Below are 21,035 nucleotides of genomic sequence, written 5' to 3'. Positions count from 1 at the left end.
GGCACAGCCGGGCATGGATGGTATCCGTCCCACATATGCTGGGTGTGTGGGGAGGGACGGGGGCTGACCCTCATTCCCCCTGCTCGGGGGTGCGCCTGAGATGCCGTCGAGGTACGGGGGTCCCTGGGGGCCCGGAATCCCCACAGCAGCTCAGGGTGGGGGTCTGGCAGAGCAGGGACCGACAGTTCCCTTGCCATTTAGGGGTCGGAACGGTGGGATCCGGCAGCGCTGTGCTCCGGCCGGAGTGGCTGGACGTGACGCCACCCCAGTTGGTGACTGGTTTTACTGGGTGGCTGGAGGCCGGGCTGGGCACTCCCTCCCCCCGTGGGCGGCGGTGGGACCCTCTCGGCAGGCCGGGGGGCTGGGAGGAGGGAGAAGGTAAAGTCTGTTCCCACCGCCTGCCTGGCGGGGCCCCAGAAGTGTCCCCTCTAAGCTGCGCAGGGACCCACTGTCCCCGGGGCTGTCCGTCCCCGTGACCTGCACATCCTGGGGGAGTTTTGCTGGGGTGGGGTACTGTGCCTTGGCTGGCTGGGCTGGGGGGCCAGTAGATGTCCCTTTGGTGTTCCTGGTCCCCGATTCCCGTTCCTTTGGCAGCAGCAGGTCCCCAGTGGCGGGCTCTTGTTCTCAGCACACTTCCCGGGTTGACCGCAGCCCACCCTGGGTGCCAGGAGCAGCGCACCCGCCGCCGGGCTCCCGTGCCACCCTCAGTGCCACGCTGGCACCACCTGCCTTGGCCCTGCCGGCCGGGGCATTTGGGGGGGAGGGGGCAGAGGGGAACACCAGGGACCCTGCTGCCGAAAGTCCCCTGACCCCCTCCTCTTCCTCCTCCCCGCTTCAGGGGCCGGCGGAGCCGTGTTCACGGTGCGGGGGCCCGAGAGGACCGGACGGATGGGCAGCGGCTGGCGAGGTGAGCGGAGCTGTTAGGGGGGTCCCCACCTGCCCCCGCAAGGGTATCACGAGCGCGGAGTGAGGTCACGGTGCCTGCGGATGGCACGTGCCGGTGGGGGTGACGGTGGCGGGGGGGTTGGCTCGCCGGCATCTCTGCCCTGCTCGCCCCTCCCCGGGCGCTGGCAGGCGGATTGATTTCAGGTGACAGCTCGGCGGGCGAGACCGTGCGGGCAGCGCCCCCCCCCCGCCCGCGCCCTGTGCCAGCCGCAGCCATGTGCGAGATGCGATGAGGCAGCAGGGGATGGATCCGGCCCGTCGGCCGGCTCCCGTCACGCGGGCGTATGGCGTGGGTTGGGGCAGGGGGAGTCACAGCAGAGACCGGCAGAGCCCCCCCCAGCTGGAGGGGTGGGAACAAGCCTCCATGTGTTGGGGCTGGGAAAGAGCCTGGTGCCCACCTGGCAGCTTCCCCCTTGGTGGCCCTCCCCAGGGAACCCTGTGCCCCACTGTGGATGGTTGGAGGTGGAAAGCAGGCTCTGTGGGGTCACTGCTGAGAGGTGGGGGCTCTGGGGCAGAGGAAGTGGACGACCCTGGTGTGTGAGGCTGTCCCCTCCATGATGCCCATGAGGCAGACAGGCGGGCAGGCTGCCTGTGAGCCAGCTCTCTGCAGGCCTCTCGGGATTCGCATCCAGTCCTGGCACACTTCCCATGGCAGGGTCACACCAGGGCACGGCACGAGGCAGGACTGCATCGCCACTGCCCTACTGTGCTACCAGCACCCTAGAGCCCCTGGCAGCCCCAGGCTGCTCCACTGAGGTGGAGCACCCAGGGTGCTGAGGCCAGCATGGGGGTTCCTAGTACCACTCCCCCCAGCTAATCCTGATTTTGTTCTGATTCATTTGGCATCTCCTGCCCTTGGGCCAACCTACACTTATAAGATTGGGAATGGTGACTGTCGACCTGGGGATGCCCCCATGCCCACCTGGGTGACTGGTGGGGTTGTCAGTGCCCATCGTTCTGATGCCCTGTCTCCCTTGCCTGCAGGCTGCCCACGTGCCCCTGCCCGCCGGGGGCCACCCCGCCATGGCCATCGTGCAGACACTGCCAGTGCCCCTTGAGGCTGTGTCTGAGGGGGCCACACAGCTCCGTGCCACTGCCCGCTCACCCCCTGCCACCATGGGCAGTGTGGGCAGCCTCCTGCCCGTCCGGCCTCGCCACGACTGCGCAAGTGATGGGGACCCCTCCGCTGCCTCCTTCTGCAAGCAGGAGGGGCTACTCCGAGCCACTCCTGAGGAGTCCCGCGTGTCTGTGCCCGGTGTCACCCACTCCTATGCCAATGGGGGCTTCTGTGGGGACTGGCTTGATGCCTCCTCTCCTGCCAGCCCCTGTAGCGACTCAGATGATCTCCGTGATGACCAAGCACCAAGTGATCACCTTCGGGGGCCGCCCCCCAAGCTTGTACCTGTCTCTGGCAAGCTGGAAGAGGTGGGGGGGCGGCAGCAGGGTGGGTGGGTGTGTGCTGCAGTCTTGACTTTCTACCCTGTGCCACACTGGGACTGTTGGCTCAGATGTGTGAAATGGGATCATATGGCCACACTTCTGGTGTCCCTGGGAAAGTGGCAATCCCTATGCTCTTAATGTCCCCTCCATCATGACAAGGGTGTCTGGGAGCTCACCTGAACACGCATGGAAAGGCGATGAAGTGGGTGGTGACTGGCCTCTGTCTCCTTTGGGGTGTGAAGGCATCAGGGCTGGGAGCACCCACTGTAACGTTCCTAGGCAGCCCTTTTTGGGGCTAATGGGTCCTCCCCATCACCTCACTCTTCCCTCTTTTCCTGGCAGAATGTGGAGAAGACCCTAATCCGCCCCATGGCCTTCAAGCCAGTGGTATCCAAGCTTCGGAATGCCCAGCCAGGCACACGCCTAGGGCTCTCAGAGAGCCAGGTGAGCCTCACCCACTTGCTGGCTGCTGAGAAGCCTGGCTCTCTGAGCTGCCGTGCCAGCACACTCTCGGACTCGGGGCGCAACTCCCTCTCCAGCCTGCCCACTTACAGCACGGGCTGCAGCCAGCACCCAGAGGTGGGTGCCCTGCCGACCACCCCCCATGGCCCCCTTGACCCTCCGGGGGGCTGCCGCCCCTCCAACTCGGACAGCGGGCGCTCATCCTCCAGCAAGAGCACGGGCTCGCTGAGTGGCCGGGGCCGGCCCTCCTCAGAGAGTGGCTCCTGCGGGCGCTCTCCGCTGCCTGGCGAGGAGGCCATGCTGGTGCGGGAGCTGGAGGACAAGCTGCGGGAGAGGGAGGCCGAACTGCGGCTCCTGCGGGACAGCCTGGATGAGAACGAGGTGGCCATCTGCCAGGTATGTCCCTGGTGTCCTCATGTCCTGTACCTGTCCCCCTCCCTGGAGACAGGTGTCAACATAACCCCTGGTTGGGAGTAGGGACCCACTTTGAGGACCCATTATAGACCCGTGCAGAGGGATACATTTTCCTGTGGGTCTGGGTATGTGGGTTTTTCCCACCAGCTGGGTGGTCCATGGGGGAGCCTTGTTTGGCCCATGGGACCAGCTGAACAGACTGGGGTGCCTTATCTTGGGATGCCCTTTTTTGAATGAACCTGGGACCTGTGGCTTCTGCCTGCTTGTGATGGAGCCGGAGGAGCCCTATAGGCTCTGGGGATGCTAACATGGGGGGCTCATCATGCAGAAGTATAGGGGAGCACAAGGAGGTGTGTACCACCACATTGCACTCTTCCTGGACCCTTCCTCCATTTGGGGGAGGTATGCTGCCCCCTCCCTGTGATGCAGATCTTGGAGGTGGCAGGTGAAGTGGGAGGGTGCCATGCTGCCCTCCCAGCACCTGTGCATCCCCTGGCCCAGGTGTTTGAGGAGAAGCAGCGTCGGTGTGAGCAGGAGCTGGAGGGGCTGCGGCAGCGCTGTGCGGCCCAGGCACGGCAGGCGGCCCACGCAGCACATCGGGGGCAGCAGGTCCTGCAGCTCCAGGTGCTGCAGTTGCAGCAGGAGAAGAAGCAGCTGCAGGAGGACTTGACCCAGCTGCTGCAGGAGCATGAACTGCTGGAGCGTCGCTGTGCCTCCTTCCAGCGGGAGCGCACTGAGCTGGCACCCCGGCTGGAGGAGACCAAGTGGGAGGTGAGTCACCCAGCAGCACCAGGCATGTCAGGGGGCGCAGGCTGTGGCTGGGGGGTCCCGGCTGGCACCTGAACCCCATCATCCCCACAGGTGTGCCAGAAGTCGGGGGAGATCTCTCTGCTGAAGCAGCAGCTGAAAGAAGCGCAGGCGGAGCTGGCGCAGCGGGGTGCCGAGCTGCTGGGGCTGCGGGCTCAGCTGCGGGAGGCGCGGGCGCAGCTGCAGGCGGGCGAGCGGCGGGCTCAGGGGCTGCAGGAGGCCGCCCGCCTCAAGGCGCTGGAGCTGGAGGTCTGTGCCAATGAACTGCAGCGCCGCAAGAGCGAGGCTGACCTCTTTCGCGCCAAAGCCGGCCGGCTCGAGCAGGAGGTGGTGGGGCTGCGGGAAGCTGCCCGCGGGCGATGCCCACCAGGCACTGGTGAAGGGTGCCCTCCGCCTGGGGAAGGATGCCCCCCGGCCAGCGAGGAGCCCCGGGGCAGTGCGGGGCTGCGGCGGCAGCTGGAGCGGCTGCGGGCGGAGGTGGCGCTGGAGCGGCGGCGTGGGCAGGAGCAGCGGGATGCCTTCGAGCAGGAGCGCGGCACGTGGCAGGGCGAGAAGGAGCGCGTCATCCGCTACCAGAAGCAGCTGCAGTACAGCTACATCCAGATGTACCGGCGCAACCGGCGGCTCGAGCAGCGGCTCCAGCATCTCCGGCTTCAGGGCGAGGACCCCCTGCCCGAGCCCTGTGACCCACCGGACCCGCCCTTTGAGGAGATAACAGCCACTGAGATCTGAGATGCTGCCTGCCCTTGCCCCATGCATGGAGGGCTGAAGGGGCCTCCAGCCTCTGTGATTTTGGGAGCTGTGGGGGGCCCCTGCTCTCCTCCAGCTCTGCAAACTGCAGCCACTGTGAAGGGGCAGGGGAGACCACAGGTGCTGCCCCTCCCCAGCGTTGAGGTCTTGGGGCGAGGATGTATCGGTGCCCACAGGGAGGGCTGCCTGTGAGATGTGGGGTCAGGTGGGTGCTGAGTCCTGGCCTTGGGGCCGCCCGGAACTGGTTTCTGCTGATCCTCTTAGCTCCTGGGGATTAGCAGCACTGGCTTCAGCCAGGGTCACCTTGGGCAGAGGGAGGGCTGACTTGTCCCCTCCCTCTCATCCCTGCTGGCACTGTCACCCAGTCACTTGGCGTGTGCCCTGTCTCTGCCCATGCCAGCCTCCCTCATGCCCCTTTGTGTGTTTGTCAGGGAATTTGTTTCTGTGCCATTTTAAATAACTCTATTTTTATAGGACCTACCAAAACATATCACCCTCTTCCAGCTCACAGTTCACCAGTCCGTGCCCCCTCACCCCTACCACGGGGCAGCTTGCCCTCAGTGCCTTTCCCATGCTCTTGCCCCCCAGCATCCCTCTGTTTCCCCCCCAGAAAAGCCCATGCCTCTGTGATGCCCAGCCTGCCAGGGGAGAGGGGCATGGTGCTCCATGTGCCAGCTGGGGACACCCTGGGGACACTCCTAGGGATGGGCAGAGGTGAGGGGCCCTGCTGGGCACCCGGGGGGGTCAAACCAAAGGAAAAGTCTGGATGTGCCCAGCTGTGGCTTGGTCACCCCTGGCTCCAGGGGGGGATTTTTGTACTTTATTTCAGTCATGTCTCGTTCCCAGAGCCTGGCTCATCAGTGTACCACCCGGAAACAGCAATTAAAAACAAGCCCCTGGCTGTGTTTTTTTCAGGACTCTGTCTGCATGTCCAGAGCAGGGTCAGGGACCAGCTGTCCTTCCCCTGTGTCGCCATTGCTGTCCTCCCTTGGGTCCTGCAGCTGCTCCATGCCCTTGGGGCAGATCTGGCTCTCACCCTCTGGCTGCACTGAGGCCAGCCACAGCTCAGTGCAGGAATGAGCCATCTGACTCCTCTGGAACACAGCATGGCTCCTCAAAAAGGGGCTGCAGCATCACTCCGTCGGTGGTCCAGGCACCCGCACCACCAGCTCCATGGGCTCCTTGGCTTTGTTGCGGTAGGCCTGGCGGATGATGTCCACAGCCCTCTGGTGCGTGACATTCTGCAGGCTCTCCCCATCCACTGACACCAGCTCCTGCCCGGCCTAGGTCCCAGATGGGAACACCACAGGGTGAAGTGCAGCTGCTTTAGGACTGCCAGAGGACTGCCAGCAACCCAGTGGCACCAGGGGATGGGAGTGTCTGGATATCTGCCCACCCCCTGGCATGTGCTGGGACCCCCATACCTTGAGGATGCCACTGAGGAAGGCAGCTCCACCAGGGAAGATCTTCTCAATCTTCACCACTGGCTGTGCCCTTGACTCAATACCACCAGAGATGCTGATCCCTGCAATGGAGCCATGAGACCCTCACACCTGGGTAGGCTGGGACCCCAACCCACTCCCAAGCACCAAGCACCACATTTCCCTGGTGAGCTGCACCTCTGTCTTGCCCTATTTTGGTAGGTCCTACAGAGATGAGGGACTGGGGCAGGGACAGCTATTCCCCCCCATTCTCATTTTGGAGGAATGCTCTGGAGTTTGCCCCATGCCAAGGGGGTGCCACCCATCCCACTGATGCTGCTGCCAGAAGGGTCCTCACCCCACCCTTGGAGTCCCACCCATGTGCCACCCACCCACGTGCCACCCACCCAGTGAGTGCTTCAGCTTGGAGAGGGTGACGGTGAGCAGATGATACTCTTCCTCCTCCTCTTCCTCCCTGCCAGCATCTTCAGGGCCATTGGCTGCCCCAGCCCTTGCCTCACCCCCTGGCCCCCCAAAGAGTGGGGCAAGAGGAGGCCGTGTCCGCTGGGGCTTCCCCAGCACTTCAGCTTCTCTGCTGGGTGCTGTCCTGGGGGGTTCCTTGCGCCAGGTGGCCCGGGGGCTGCGAGAGTGCCCATGGCCCTTGCCAGGGGAGGGCTCAGCCAGCAGCCAGTTCGGGGCCTGAGGGCTGAGGGTGGGCAGGGGCCGGCTGGTGGAGGCATAGGCATCCACTGGCACGTCAGGGAGCGGGGTGTAGGTGCGGGGGTGAGGCCGGCGGGGGCTGGGGGAGGCTCTTGGACGGGCTGGGCTCGCCTGCTGCTCCCCCGCTTCCTCTGGCTCTGGGGTCCCTGCTGGCTTCAGCAGGAATCCTCCCCGATAGTCTGCAATGAGAGGGGCTCAGGGATCTCCCCAGGGACCCACAGCCCTGCTCCCTGGGACCCCTGCCACGTAGGCCTCCCATGAGTACCCCAAAGCCCTGGGTCCCTTGCCACCTAGTGCCCCCCTCATCTAGAGACCCCTAGACACCCCAGTTGTCTGCAAGCACTCCATGTTCTCCTCCCCAAGAACCCCAGCACCCAAGATCCACAGATTTTGCTGCTCCCAGTCTTCCCAACACCCAGAGATGCCAGATGCCTTCTTCCCTGGGAGCCCCTGCACTCAGGTATCCCAGCCTCCTTTCTCTTGCCCCAGACCCCCTCCACCCTGTCCCCACCCTGCAGCCTCGTGTCCAGGCAGACCCTACAGGTGGCACTTACCAGGCACTGGTGTGATGAGGTGTCTCTTGGGGGGGGCGTCATGGTGGGCTGGGCGGAGGGCAGGTGAGCGCACTGCAGTCAGGGAGAACCCCCAGTCACCTCCTGAGCTGCACCCACCCTTGACCACAACCTGCCCCCAGTCAAGGTCGCTGGGGGGCTGGGATCTACCTGAGCGGCTCTTTAGGGCATCAAAGGCTTCCAGCTCCAGTGGCATCACCATGCTATCAAACCTGCCCAGGTCTGTGGGGGCCACCACGCTCCTGCCAAGGCAAAAAGGTGGGGACAGATTGTAGCAACCTCTGGGGTGGAGTGTGATCAGGGCTGAGGAGTATGTGTGAGGCTCCACTTCAATCACACCAGGATGGGCAGCACTGGGGTTCCCAGATATTTCCTAGCAGCACTTGCCTCACATCCCGTAGCAGCAGGACCTTCTCGGGCCGGTCCAGGATGGCCAGCAGTGGCCGCACCAAATCCTCCACACTGCCCTCATGCAGGTACTGCCGGCACAGGAGGGGGATCAGTGGATCACCTGTTCCTTGGTTTACCTCCCAGAGTTAAGCATGGGCACAGAGTGCTCACCATGCCCCTAGGACTTCAGGAGCTTTCCAGGGATGAGCCCAGGGTGGCAGCACTGCCCTGCCTGTGCCCTGCCTGCCCCCTGCCATCGGTGCATACCCGGGAGCAGTGGCGGAGCACGGCCGTCACCTCATCGGGGCTGAGGAGACGTGCAGCAGTGTCCTGGATGTGCGAGAGCCGGGCCTCAGGGTCGCTGCCATTGGGCTGCAGGGTGGCCATGCCCATGGGGCCCAGAATGCTGGCACGCCGGCTTTTCTCTGGGGAGGCACAACAAGGAGGGGTGGCCAGCGGAGCAAGGACTGCCCCAGCCAGCCCAGAGAGTTCCCCATCCCCCCTACCCCAGCAGCTCACTCCACACCAGAGCGGGACAGACACAAGCAGCGCAGGGCCAGGCGCATGCAGAGCCTGCCCCACACCCCCCCAGGCACACAGCACCCCCGTTACCCCGCCTCAGGCTCCGGATGACAAACTTCTGCACAGCACCTACTGCAAGGGAGATGGAGAGCGGTGAGTGCCCAGGGCAGACAGCAGCACCCACTGTCAAAACTGCGTGCTTGGGGAACCCCTCCCTGTGCTCCCTTCATGCCAGGGATGCCACAAGGCCCATAGAAGGGGGAACAGTCCCACCTCGAGTCCCTCTCTGCCCTGTCACCCAGGCTGATACCTCTGTCCCCGTCAGAGCGCCCTGGGGACTTGGAGCGTGCCCAGCGTTCAGAGCCAGGGGCCTCCTGGCTGGGGGGGGCCCAGCTCTGGCTGGTGGCACGGCCCCCCTTGAAAAAGAGGTTGACAAGGGTCTTGGAGCGGTGCAATCCTGGGGTAGCCCCCCGTGCCCCTTGTCCCTCTGGCTTCTCCTTCTTCCGCTTCTCCTCTGTGGACAGATAGAAGGGGCTGTTGGAATAGAGAGGTGAGGGGATGCCATCCCAAATCTTGCCTGGGGACACAGAACTTTGGGGGATTGGAGGGGCTCCTGGGAGATGCTGACTGGAAAAGAGTCCATCTGTGGGGTGCAGTGGATCACCAGGAGCCATGGGGCTGGGCTTTGGGGTGTCTGGGAAAGCCCAGGGACAGAGCTGGGGCTATGTGGGGTTATAGGATACCCAGGATTAGTGGCCAGGGGGCCATATGGGCTATAAGGTGCCAGGGTAGGGACCTAGACATTCGCTATAGGAAGCCCAGGAGTGGGGGGCAGGTATCCATGTATGTCAGGGCCTATCGGATGCTTGAGTGGGAGACAGGCTCTCCACATGGGGCAGGGCCTGAGCTGTGGGACTCCCAGGGCTGGGTGTGCAGGGTTGGAAGGGGACTTCAGCCAGGGTTCAGTCCCATGTGTGGGGCTGTGCCCCGGTGCCTACCGGCGACAGTGAGGTCACTCTGGGAGCGTGTGATGGGCTGCCGTGGCCGGCTCAGCGCCAGCAGAAGCGCCGTCTTGGGTGAGTGGGTGAAGGTGCGGCGTGGGTGGGTGCCAGGGGCCTCGCGGGTGCCCTGGCCCCGGATGGCCGTGTCCCGCAGCAGCTCGGGGGGCCGCACTGTGCGCCGTGTCTCCGGCAGCCCCTCCGTGGCTGGCTCGGTCTGCATGGCCCGCTCAGCACGTTCCCGCACCCAGCCCCGCCGTGGCCCGTCCTCCGTGGAGATGGCCACATCCACGGTGCGGGCTGGGGGCACTGGGGAAGCTGCCCCCAGCCCATTCACCGCCCCTGGGGCTGGTCCTGAGGAGTAGGAGGAGATGGAGGAGCTGGTTTCCGAGGTCTGAGCCAGCTGTTGCAGCTGCCCGTTGGTCACTGCAAAGGCACAGCAGGACACACTGACACACTGTGGGCCACTTAGAGCTCCATGTCCCTCCCAAAGACAGCAGTCATGTCGGGAACCTGCAGGGCCATGGGGACCTGTGGACTACTGGCCATTGCATAGGGATCATCATGTCGTCTCCAAGAAAGTGGACATGTAGAATGCTGTGGGATCACAGGGACCACAAGGCTGCTGGCCATGGCAGGGGGCTCTTCATGCCTCCTCCAAGGATGGGCACAGCTGGGACCTTGCAAGTCCATCAGGCCTGTGGGTAAGCTAACAGCGGCACAGGGAGCTCCCTGCCCCCTCCAAGGCCTTGGGACCCCATGGCATGCAGACCTTCTCCCTCCCTACAGTGGTCAGACATCACATGCATGGGAGTCCCAACCCCACCGTGCCCCAGACCAGCGCCCCTGCCAGTACCCGCGCGGCACTGCCCTTACAGCGACTGAGCCAGCAGTACTCGGCCACCAACTCCTTGTAGGCAGGGAACCGGCCTGTCTCCTAGGCACAGGGGGAGAGGACAAGGGGGTCAGTGAGTGCTGGCTGCCCCGGCGAACTCGATCCGGTGCCAGCCATGAATAATGCATTCCCCCCCTCCCACCCGCCTGAAACCCAACCAGCCAGCAGCTGCACCAGCCCCCGGCACTTAGCTGAGCAGGGGCAGTGCCAGCGAAGGGACATGCCAACCCTGCCTCACCCGAGGGTCCATGGGGCAGGGCGTGGGTACCTTGATTGTGAGCATGATGTGGGTCTGCCCCTTGAGCACCTCCACTGCCTTGCTATGGCTTATGTCTTCAAACTTGACTCCATTGGCTGCAAGGACTTGGTCTCCCACCCGAATGCCGTTTTGCTCCGCCAGCCCTCCGGGGTCCACCCTAGGGAAGCAGGGGAGCAGGATGGGGCCAAGCCCTTGCTGGAGTCCTGCTCCTGCCCCACGCCTCCACTTGGGTGGCCCCGTGGCTCAGCACCCGTGGTGGTAATGCCCAAAGTGTTGTGATAGTGGTGTGGCTCAGCCAGAGAGGAGGGGCTGAGCCCCAGCATGGGCACAGCACAGATTGGGGTTTCACAACCCCTTCACGCCCCGGGGCAGCCGTACTTGGAGACGTAGATGCCGAGGCCGAACTCTTTGCCACCGCGGATGTTGAAGCCCAGGCAGTAGTCATCAGAGGTGGTGTAGAGGTGGACGATGCGCCGCAGCCCGTCCTCGGAGCCACTCTCCGATGGTGTCGAGCCACTTTTCTCTACTACCAGGCGCCTGTTCACCACGTCCACCCTGGAGCATGGGTACAGTGTAGGTAGTCTCAGGGATTTGGGTCTTGTCCCCCAGCAGGATGGGACCGTTGGTGGCACCCAGAGGAGGAGAGTGATGGGGATGGAGGATGTTTAGGATGGGGCTTGCACCCACCCTACCTGCTCCAGACCTTCCTATCCCATCCTGTATCCCACTCTTGTCTCTCCCCATCTTTGCCAGAGATTTCTGATGCCACTCCACCCTGGGCGTCCCCCATGGGTCCCTGTTGCCCAGAATTCCTCACCAACCTCCCCCAGCATGCCCTCCATGGGGTTGGGTTTTGGGGTGCTGGCATGGGACATGCCCTGCTCACCACGCCGTCTTCTCCTTGGAGAACTTGATTCCTGGCACACGGCCCATCCGCCGGACCACCATGCGGAGGCGGTTGTTGCCGGTGAGGACCTTGACAGCGCTGCTCATCGTGATGTTCTCCAGACTCACACTGTTCACCTCTGTGATCTTGTCGCCAACACACAGCCCGGCCTGCTCTACAGGGGACACACGGCTCATCTGGGCACCTGACCTGGTACTGATGCCCTCATTTGACATCCCCTACCTCAATGTCTCCTCAACCTGCTCTGAACCCCTTGGGAACAGAAGCAGGGGTGGCTGACAACTGCACTGAGTGGCTTGGGGATGGAGCTCAGAGTCATTGGCACAGGGCCGTCTACTTCTATGTCCTGCCCTTCACTTTGGGCAGCCTGCAAATCTCATGGCCAAAGGCAGCAGGGAGCAAATGGTGGTTTTCCACCATGAAGGGCGGCATTGTTGCTGCGATCCCATGTCACTGGGAGCTCCTTGAGAGGGTCTTGCTGGCATGTGCCTGGTGTCCCTCACCCTGACCCTCTTACCGGCAGTGCTCCCCTCCTCCACTTTGCTGACAAAGATGCCCAACCCATGCTCCGAGCCGCCACGGACGCTGAAGCCCAGTTTGCCATCCACGCTCTTCTCCACTGTGATGGCATTGATGACATCACTCTCATTGCTGCTGGCTGTGGGGACAGGGGAGCAGACAAGTCACACATGCTGTGTGTCCAAGGGCAAGGGGTATCTCTCTTCCTGGGAACATCCCCAGGCCCAGGACAGCCCTCCCTGCCCCTAGACCCAGGGAATTCAGCCACTGGGACCCTCCTGGCCATGGGGGCAGGCAGGGGGCCAGGACACCCCACACACCTTCGATGGGGGCGTTGATGAGGATGACACGGCCCATGGGGGAGGCGGCACGGCTGCTCCGGGTGGTCCCATTGAGCAGGCGGCTCTGCTTGCTGAGGAGGTAGCGGGGAGCCAGGCTGGCTTCGCTGCTGGAGCTCCACGAGCGGCTGCCTGTCGTCATCCCTGACAGCACCGCGTCCCACTCCTGGGCCATGGTGGTGCTGGGCACACTGGCGTCCTGGCGTCTGGCTCAGGGCTGGCTGTGTCCTCACAGGGCCAGGGCTGCCTGTCAGCCAGCGGGGGACATGGCATAGTCCAGAAGCACATGCCCGGGCTTGGGCACCGCTCTTTTTTAGCAGTGCAATGCTGGGGGCAGCTGGCCTGGGCACTCGCCGCTGGCAAGACAGGTCCCAGGTGCAGCAGCACAGCCTGGAGGGACAAGGAGCTTTGTGACCTCCTCTCCAGCCTGATCCCTTCCCGTCCTATGCTGTCCCAAGCATCCAACTGTCACATAGCTCCTGGGTACTACCATGGGGGTGTGGGCACAGGCTGCCCTGCCCTGGGGTAAGGATGCTGGGGTGAAAAGGAGCTCTCCCTCGCAGCGTAAATCTGGAACAGGGGATGCAAAGGGGCTTTACTTGACAGCACAAATCCGGAAAGGCTCCAGAGAGGGAACACGGGGACATCAGCTTTATGCTAGAGAGCAGGACCTGATCCCTCTGGCCATTTCCTATCCTCCCCGGAGCCCCTCTGAATTCCCAACGCCATGCGGCTGGACATGGGTGCACCAGTCCCCAACGCAGTTCCCGCGGGGATTTTCCAGGCGTGGGTGAAACGCCACCACGGTGCCCCCCCCACTTCATTCCCCGCTCGCCCCTGCCTGACCTCAATAAATAAGTGATGGCCCCGGCCGCGGGGACACGCCGGTATCCCCGCCGCTGCCAGCCCCACACAGCGCCCACCCATTACCCCCCGCCAGCATCAGACGCGGAGGCCCCCTCCCCGAAGGGGCGCAGGGGACCCCCTACCGCCGTCCCTCCCTTCCCCCCGCCCCGTGCCCTCCTCACCTGTCCCCATGGTGCCACCTGCGAAAGAGACACCTGGCAGCAGCGCGGGGGGGAAGGCGAGGCCGGGGGGCAGCACCGCCTCCTGCCCCCCCGGCCGCGGGGATTGGCTTTCCCTGTGGGACCGGAGAGGCCATCGGGCGCGGGAGCTGTCAATCGAGAGCGGCCGGGGCTGGCCTTGCAGCTGGCGGGGGGGGGACAGTCCCGTGGGTGTCCCCCGCGAGGGGGTCCGGGGGCGCGACCCCCGGCGAGGCTGCGTGTGGCAAGGGATGTGGCGTCCCCCCTGACCTCGTCCCTTAGCGCAGAGCATCCCGGGGGCACACGGGGGAAACTGAGGCACGGTCAGGGGAGGAGGGGTGTCGCGTCCCTCCGCTTCGCTCACTCCGGTGATGCGAGCCGGTATCCCCCCGTGTCCCCCTTCCCGGGGGGCATCGCCTCCAGCCCGGGCCGGCCGTGACCCCCCGGCGGGGCCCGGCGCCGCCAGCGCGAACCCGACACCGCGGCGGTTTCAGGTGATGCGCGGCGGCCGCGGGGACTGCGGGGGGGCTGCGGGCGGGCGGCGGGGGCGGGGGCCGGCGCGGGGGGGCCGCCCCGACAACGCCGGGGTGAGGGGCTGGGGGGGCACGGCCGGCGTGGGGACACGTACCCACATGCACACACACCCCATGCACCCGCACGTCCACGGCATGCGTGTCCGTGCCCTTGCGCGCACTCACGGACGCCCGCGGAGCGCCGCACACGCGTGTTCGTGGCCCCGCTCACACGCGCGTGTTCCGGCACGCACCGCCCCACGCTCGAGCCGGCGCCCACTCCCGCGGAGGCGCGGGCCCCGCGCGCTCCGGCGCAACAACCGCGACGCGCGTGGACGCCAACGCGGCGCGCGCGTCCGCGGCGCTACGGACACGCGCGCGCGCGTGGCGCGGGCATCGAGACCCCGGGGACACGCGCGCGGCTGACACGGGGACGCGCGGAAACGCGCACGTGAACACCCACGTGCAAACACACGCGCGCGCGAGCACCCGAGCGAGCGGAGGCCGAGCCGACGTGCGAGCACACGCGCGCGGTCACGGACAGGCGCGTGCACGCCCACGGGCACGCCCACAGAAGCGCGGGAGGGCCGCGGGCACCGCGTGTGGCTCGGCACGTACCGCTCCCCCCGCCGCCGGCCCCGGTCACGCGTGGTCCCCGCCGCCCCCCGCGCGCCGCCCTTCCCGTCCCGCCCCGCCCGCCCGGCGCGGGGCCGCCCACCCGTGACGAGGCCTCACGTCAGCGCGCGCAGGGGCGGGAGTGGGGCGGTGGCGGCGGCGACGGCGGCGGCGACGGCGGCGGCGCGGGCACGGCGGGCGCTGTCGCGGGAGCCGTGAGTGCGGGGGCTGCCCCGGGTCCCTGTGCAGGGGGGTCACGCGTGGCGGGAGGGATGCTCGGCGCGGGAAGGCAGGGAGCAGAGCCCCGCTTCCCTCGGGGCAGGGCGGTGTGGAAATAAAGCCGCGCCGGGTGTGTCGGTGCCTTGCCGGGAGGGACGTTCCTCCTTCCAGTGCCCTTCCTCACTCCGCTCTCCTGGTGCTGGCAGCAGCTGTGGCCCCTTCGTGGTGGGTCCCTGTCCCCTCCTGTGTGACCGGGGTGCTCTGCTGGGGTGGGGGGTCCCTGATTTCTGGCGGCTGGTGTGGGCAAGGTCGGGGGTTTCTCTTTGGCACATTGCAAGGTGCAGTCCCATTTACAGGTCGCGCCACCCACAAAATGCTTCATGTGCTGGGAGGGCCCAAGAGTCGCTGCTGAGCTCCTTTACAAAGGGGCTTCCTGTTCACCCCTTGTCCCCCCAGGTGGAGGGAGCGCAGAGCTGCTGCAGCAGGGATGGGGCCAGGGGACACACAGGCACCACATCCCATATAACCCTTTCATCCCCTGCCCTGCCAGAAGATGCCACCGTCCTTGCCTGCCACCATCAACATCCGGGAGCCCCGCTGGGACCAGAGCACCTTTCAGGGCCGGGCCAAGCACTTCTTCATGGTGACCGACCCCCGAAACCTGCTGCTCTCAGGGGCTACACTGGAGGAAGCCCGACGGGTGGTGGAGGACTACAGGTACCCACTGGGAGGGTGGATGTACCCTCAGCACTGTTCCCCGGCAGGAGCCATTCCCAGGAGTGGGAGTAGAAGTGATGTTGGCCTCCCCAGCCAAAGCCCCCAAAACTGCCTGGCTGGTCCCTAAAGCATCTCCCAGCTGCCCCAAAGGGTGTGGGAGACCAGTTTGGCCATGTGTGCTGGCAGAGGGTCTTTCAACAGGTGTTACCCTCACCTGGCAGGGCAGGCACCATACACCCTGGGCTGACAGAGGACCAGCTTTGGCGGGCAAAGTACATCTATGACTCGGCTTTCCACCCTGACACGGGCGAGAAGATGATCCTTGTGGGGCGCATGTCTGCTCAGGTCCCCATGAACATGACCATCACTGGTTGCATGTTGACCTTCTACAGGTACCTGTCCTCTCCTCACCTCAGGACCAAGAGGATGCCTGGAGGATCCTCCTGGCTCTGGGGTGAGGAGGGGACACGCGTCCCGTACCCCACTCGTATTCATGCTGTAGGAGCATGGGTGACATCCCCTAGTGTCTCTAGCACCCTTCTCTCTCTGGCAGGACCACACCAGCTGTGCTGTTCTGGCAGTGGGTCAACCAGTCCTTCAATGCCATTGTCAACTACACCAACCGCAGCGGAGATGCACCCATCACCCCCAGGTGAGCATCTCTCTGACCAGGCCCTCAAGGCAGCCCAAAACACCAGGGGGTGCCTTGCATAGCAGGGTGCTGGGAGATGGGACAAGGGAGACCTGGTGAAGGCAGAGATGGATGCCATTGGGACTGTCAGGGTTAGTGGTAGAGCTGAGAGAGGAACCCAGATGTCCTGATGCTCTTGAAGGGCATGCTGTTCCTTCCTTTGGAGGGGCAGCTGGGATGGGGAGAGCCTGGATTACTGGTGTCACTTCCTGCTCTTTCAGCCAGCTGGGGACAGCCTATGTGAGTGCAACCACGGGGGCAGTTGTCACAGCACTGGGACTCAAATCCCTCACCAAGGTAAGCTGATCCTTGGCCATCGCAGCTGGGGGATGTGGACCCTCCACATGGGATCTCCCTGAGCTCTGAGCTGAGCAGGGGATTCACCTGGAGTGGGGGAGAAAATGAAGAAAAGGAGTTTGCTGAGGTTGCCCACACAAGGCAACTGCTCTCCCCAGTGATGGCTGTGGAGATGGCCTGTCCCTCCAGCCTTGCTCTGGATGTATCTCCAGGCTTCTTTCACCCCTCAGCCTCTGTCCAGGCCTGGCAGGGGACCTGAGTCCCCCCAGACCCTTTGGTCTGTGCAGCTTTTACCAGCTGAGGGTTGCAGGGGAGGAGGAAATGCTTTTCCCCCAGTGGGGCTGGGACACCCCAAGGTCTTGCAGGAAGATGGAGGCAGACCCAGGGACAGCCAGCTCTGCCCCCAGACCCTCTCCGTGACATTCTCCTGCTTTTCCCCCCAGCACTTGCCAGCCATCATTGGCCGGTACGTGCCTTTTGCGGCCGTGGCAGCTGCCAACTGCATCAACATCCCGCTGATGAGGCAGAGGTGAGCCCCCGAGGTGGGACAGGCTGGCCTCAGGGTTTGTAGGCACTGGTGGGGAATGCGGGGACTTCCTTGCTGATCCTTAGCATGGGGGGATAGCTTGAGGGTACCAGCACCTGGTTGCAAGCCAGGGGGTTATTGGTCCCTGTACAGCCCTGTTGAGGCTGCTGCCAAATGTGAATGTGGCTCCAGCTGAGACCCCTCTGATTTATTGTGTGGATGGGGTACAGGAGGATGCCAGCCTCCCTTGGAGACATGTCCCTGTCCTGTGTCCTGATCCCCTCACCATTGTGCCCTGTGACCCCCTGACCCCCTGTGTCCCTGCAGAGAGCTCAAGCTGGGGATCCCTGTCACGGATGAGAATGGGAACCGCCTGGGTGAATCCACAGCAGCTGCCCAGAAGGCCATTTTCCAGGTGGTGGTGTCCCGCATTGGCATGGCAGCGCCAGCCATGGGTGAGTGTCCCTTCCTCCGCCTGTGCTGGGAGATTGCAGCTGATCCCTGGCAGTGTGGGATGGGGTCCCACTGCTGGCAGGGAACTGTGAGCATTGGGAGCTCATCTCCTTCCTCCCTGCCTCAGCCATTCCGCCGGTGATCATGAACATGCTGGAGAAGAGAGCTTTCCTGAAGGTACCAGTGAACCTGGGATGGGCAGGTGGGCATAGGGACGCCCACCAAGCTTGGCACATTGTTGGCACCCTCAAGGCTGGCACCCTGTTGGGGAATAGACCCCTTCCTGCCCTGTCCACTGCACTAACACACTTCCTCTCCCTGTCCCTGGCAGCGGTACCCGTACCTGAATGCTCCCCTGCAGGTCAGCCTGGTGGGACTCTGGTAAGTCCTCCTCCACTGATGGGCATTGCTGCCCTGGGCAGATACCAAGCCCAAGTGTATGGGGCAGTGCTGCTGGGAACCCTGCTTGGCAGTGGGGGGAGAGAACTGCCCCAAAGTTTCCTGGGGGGATGCCAGAGCTTGGCCAGGCTAGTTGCACCCCGGGCAGATGGGATGGGATATGACGTTCTGGCGCTAGGAGTTGTTTTGCTTCATCTTGGTGTCTCTCAAGCCTGCCATGGGTTCCTACTCAGCATTCCTGTTCCCCCACATCATCAGGGGACAGACCTTGCCCCTCCTCAGGAGCCAAATGCAGAGTCTGGAGCTTGGAGAGGGCATCTCTGTAGCCCTTTCCTGGCTGGACACCCAGCACAGGTCTGGCCTGCCTCATTGCTGCTCTGTGATCAGGCCATGGGTGGGTGTGGGTGATTTATGCAGCCCAGCTTCACCTTTCCCTGTCTTTCCTTTGCAGTTTGGTGTTTGCCACCCCGTTGTGCTGTGCACTCTTCCCACAGAAAAGGTACAGACTGGCACTTTGCCTGCACGTGTGGCTCCTGTGTGGGATGGGGGTGCTCTCTGACTCCCAAGAGATTCTTTTGCTTCTTTGAGCAGTCAGGGGCTTAAGCCAGTGCACACACATCTCTGTTACCAAGGGTCTGTGCTGGGCCATGGGGACAGCCTCCCCGTGGGATGCAGAGGTAGTTTCCAACCTGAGGCCACTGGTGGCTATACCCCTCCATCCTCTGTATCCATGTTTCCTCTACAGCTCAATGCCTGTGAGCAGCCTGGAGCCTGAAGTCCAAGACCAGATCCGGAAGAAAGATCCATTGCTGGAGACTGTCTACTTCAACAAAGGGCTCTGAGCAGGTCCTGGGGTGGCTGCCAGGCCAGCGCATTGCTGAGCTTTGCCCTTGGATCCCCTTGGGGCTGCTGCCGCTTTCCCTTGGCCATTGTGTGTCCATAGGTCCCAGGTGCTCAGCCCTCCTTCCCGGGGTGCCTGCAGCCATGCAGCACCACACCAACCCCTGTCCCTGTGCCTGGCTCAGCCCTGCTCTGGGGACCTCCTGTGTGGCACCCTGGTGCACTCCTCCTCTCTGCGTGTGCCTGTGGCTCTGTGCAGTGCGCAGGGAAGTGCGGGCAGCAACACCAGGGACGTTGTGAGCTGTGCTGGAGGGAAAAATAAAAGTGAGATGAGGAAGACAATGGTGCTCCCCAGCTTTAGGAGGCAGCAGAGAATCAGCAATTGAAGGTAGAGTACCTCTGCAGGCACCCTACAGTGCCCAGCGGTTCAGCAGCTGGTGCCTGGGGATGGCAGAGCAGCTTTTGGAGAGGAAAACTCCCCATGCCCAAAATAGCTGGGGGTGAGTGATCGATTGCATGTAGTGGCTGGAACTCAGAGTGGGGGGCTCTCCCAGCCCAGGCATGTGCTCCCAGCTCACCTTCTGCTCTCCTCCAGGCTGCTCTGGGGATTTAATCTGGCTTTCTGCTGCTTCCATCTCCAGAGCAAATGGCACATTTTAATCCCAGTAGAGTCTTGGTTTTTATTCTCATTTTAATGCCATCTGTGTTCAGGGCTGGGCTTCCCCTGAGGGGTTATTCTACCCCTTCCTGGAGTGCTTGCTTTCAGGTGGACCTTCTCAAATAGCTTTAAGTGCACTGTGGTTTCCTCTAGATATTTTTGATATACATATAAATGTACCTATATATACCAAACAATAAAGGCAGATTGTTTATACAAAACCAACAGCAAAGAGAAGTGTGCTGCTTCCTAATTTGTATATGGTGGAAAGAGACTGCTATTGGGGTGAGGATGGGAGCAGGAGAGAGGAGCAGGCTGGCTTTTGGGGTGCCTCTGCACCCCCTGGGGCTGGGTTCTGCTTTCCAGCCCGCTGCCTTTGCAGCAGCTCTGGCTGGCCTGGCATGTGTTTAAGCTTATCCAGCTGTCAGGAGGGTTTTTTTTAGTACAGTCGGCTTTGGACCTCGCCGCTGCGCAGAGAGCTTTGCTAAGCTGCTGCCCTGGATGCTGCTGGTTTGGAGAGGCCAGAGTGTCACCCTGGCTCTGCCCACACTCACACCCCCTCTTGCAGCCTGCTCACAGGACAACTCTGGCATTTCTCCTGTGCCTTCCCTGCAGGACTATTTTTATCCCACTTTCTATGTACAGCTATCAGAGAGCACATTGCAGAGCACATCACTGCTGTCGCAGGACCCTGGCGAGCCTGCGGGCAGCAGCTGCCTCCCCCTCAGCTTTCTGTCTGACAGGGCAGTCAGAAGGAGCAGTGGATATCCAGCCAGGGAGAGGAGGGATGGAGGCAGCTGTGCTCTGCAGTGCCCCATGCTGAAGGATGGAGTGAGATCACTGCAGAGGCCAAGATGGGCAGATACAGCAATGATGAGACAAGGGCCAGGCAGCCCGAAGGCACCCTGTGCCACAGCTTCCACAGCTGGCAGGGGCTGGCAGAGGCCAGTCTGGAGCTGCTTCCCTCAAGGGGTAGCCAGAAAAACACCTGCACCCAGCACCTGCCCAGGGTGGGGAAGGGAGTGGATTGGGACAGGCACATCAGGGATCTGTCCCCCTCCTTCTCCCAGCCCCGGAATATTGCAAATATCTCCCCTGAGCCAGCCATTGGCAGCTTATAAATAATGCAGCCCCTTGCCGTGCAATAAGGGCTTGTCAGTAGCTATTCTGCTCTCATAAATTAAAGATGAAAAGGTACAAGGCTCTTGCCAGAAAAATGAAGACAAATTTTTAATAGCTTGCCAAGGCACAGGGAGATGGAGCGCTCAGGAAAAATGAATTACGTTTTTATTATGTGTTTTATTGTGGTATAATTGAACGGGATTATCTGAGAATACAATATATTTCCAGAGCAGTGTAAAGAAAACAAAAATAATGATGACACCTGCCTCCTCCCACACACACCACCCAGCTTTGCAGGGACACCCTCCTTGTATGTGCTGGCTGGGAGCTGGCCCTGAGCTGCTGGTGGCCACGAGAGGCAGAGATGGAAATGGGAGGGCCATGGGACCAGAGACACAGATGCTTGGGGTGGCTGGGTCTGGCTGCATGGGTCTGGCCAGGCTGAGTCTGGGCTAACCCCAAGAGACCCCCAAGAGCCATGAGGCTGGGATACAGGGCAGTGTGGTGTGGCACACAGAGCCACTGAGTGTCCTTCATCTGTCACCTGCTTTCATTCCATCCCTGAGATCCCCTTTGGTCTGTCC

General features: G+C 63.0%; 3 protein-coding genes across 8 annotated transcripts; 2 read left to right on the top strand and 1 right to left on the bottom strand.

Moving 5' to 3' along the window:
- The first annotated feature begins 327 nt into the window (after positions 1 to 327).
- LZTS2 (leucine zipper tumor suppressor 2) lies at positions 328 to 5,735 on the top strand. The gene is made up of 6 exons (XM_036385512.1): positions 328 to 378; positions 839 to 907; positions 1,930 to 2,370; positions 2,728 to 3,243; positions 3,763 to 4,032; positions 4,123 to 5,735. The coding sequence occupies exons 3-6, from the start codon at positions 1,969 to 1,971 to the stop codon at positions 4,798 to 4,800; spliced, it is 1,866 nt and encodes a 621-aa protein (XP_036241405.1). The 5' UTR covers positions 328 to 378; positions 839 to 907; positions 1,930 to 1,968; the 3' UTR covers positions 4,801 to 5,735.
- On the bottom strand, positions 5,596 to 14,582 carry PDZD7 (PDZ domain containing 7). Of its 3 annotated transcripts, XM_036385508.2 has the most exons (17): positions 13,388 to 14,582; positions 12,342 to 12,749; positions 12,020 to 12,160; positions 11,482 to 11,656; positions 10,974 to 11,150; positions 10,605 to 10,752; positions 10,318 to 10,378; positions 9,442 to 9,867; positions 8,754 to 8,957; positions 8,534 to 8,575; positions 8,189 to 8,346; positions 7,919 to 8,010; positions 7,682 to 7,773; positions 7,514 to 7,585; positions 6,647 to 7,138; positions 6,243 to 6,343; positions 5,596 to 6,101 (listed from the first exon to the last, which is right to left on the bottom strand). In XM_036385508.2, the coding sequence occupies exons 2-17, from the start codon at positions 12,532 to 12,534 to the stop codon at positions 5,952 to 5,954; spliced, it is 2,724 nt and encodes a 907-aa protein (XP_036241401.1). In that variant the 5' UTR covers positions 12,535 to 12,749; positions 13,388 to 14,582; the 3' UTR covers positions 5,596 to 5,951. The 3 variants fall into 3 exon arrangements, with proteins under 3 accessions (XP_036241401.1, XP_036241403.1, XP_036241404.1); XM_036385510.2 differs by lacking the exon at positions 8,534 to 8,575; XM_036385511.2 differs by lacking the exon at positions 13,388 to 14,582 and having other exon boundaries at positions 11,482 to 11,651; positions 12,342 to 12,517.
- Positions 13,569 to 19,550, top strand: SFXN3 (sideroflexin 3). Of its 4 annotated transcripts, none has more exons than XM_036385514.2 (11): positions 13,569 to 13,896; positions 15,302 to 15,465; positions 15,687 to 15,857; positions 16,019 to 16,117; positions 16,378 to 16,453; positions 16,897 to 16,982; positions 17,307 to 17,434; positions 17,560 to 17,609; positions 17,764 to 17,813; positions 18,283 to 18,330; positions 18,577 to 19,550. In XM_036385514.2, exons 1-11 carry the CDS (start codon positions 13,774 to 13,776, stop codon positions 18,671 to 18,673), a joined length of 1,092 nt encoding a protein of 363 aa, XP_036241407.1. In that variant the 5' UTR covers positions 13,569 to 13,773; the 3' UTR covers positions 18,674 to 19,550. The 4 variants fall into 4 exon arrangements, with proteins under 4 accessions (XP_036241407.1, XP_036241406.1, XP_036241409.1 ...); XM_036385513.2 differs by having other exon boundaries at positions 15,299 to 15,465; XM_036385516.2 differs by lacking the exon at positions 13,569 to 13,896 and adding an exon at positions 14,662 to 14,744 and having other exon boundaries at positions 15,299 to 15,465.
- Positions 19,551 to 21,035: the final 1,485 nt, after the last annotated feature.

The sequence above is a fragment of the Molothrus ater genome, chromosome 8 (genome assembly GCF_012460135.2).
Source record: "Molothrus ater isolate BHLD 08-10-18 breed brown headed cowbird chromosome 8, BPBGC_Mater_1.1, whole genome shotgun sequence".
NCBI classification, from domain to species: Eukaryota; Metazoa; Chordata; class Aves; order Passeriformes; family Icteridae; genus Molothrus; species Molothrus ater.
The sequence above is the reverse complement of the archived record's forward strand: the minus strand, read 5'-3'. Positions and strand labels throughout refer to the sequence as shown.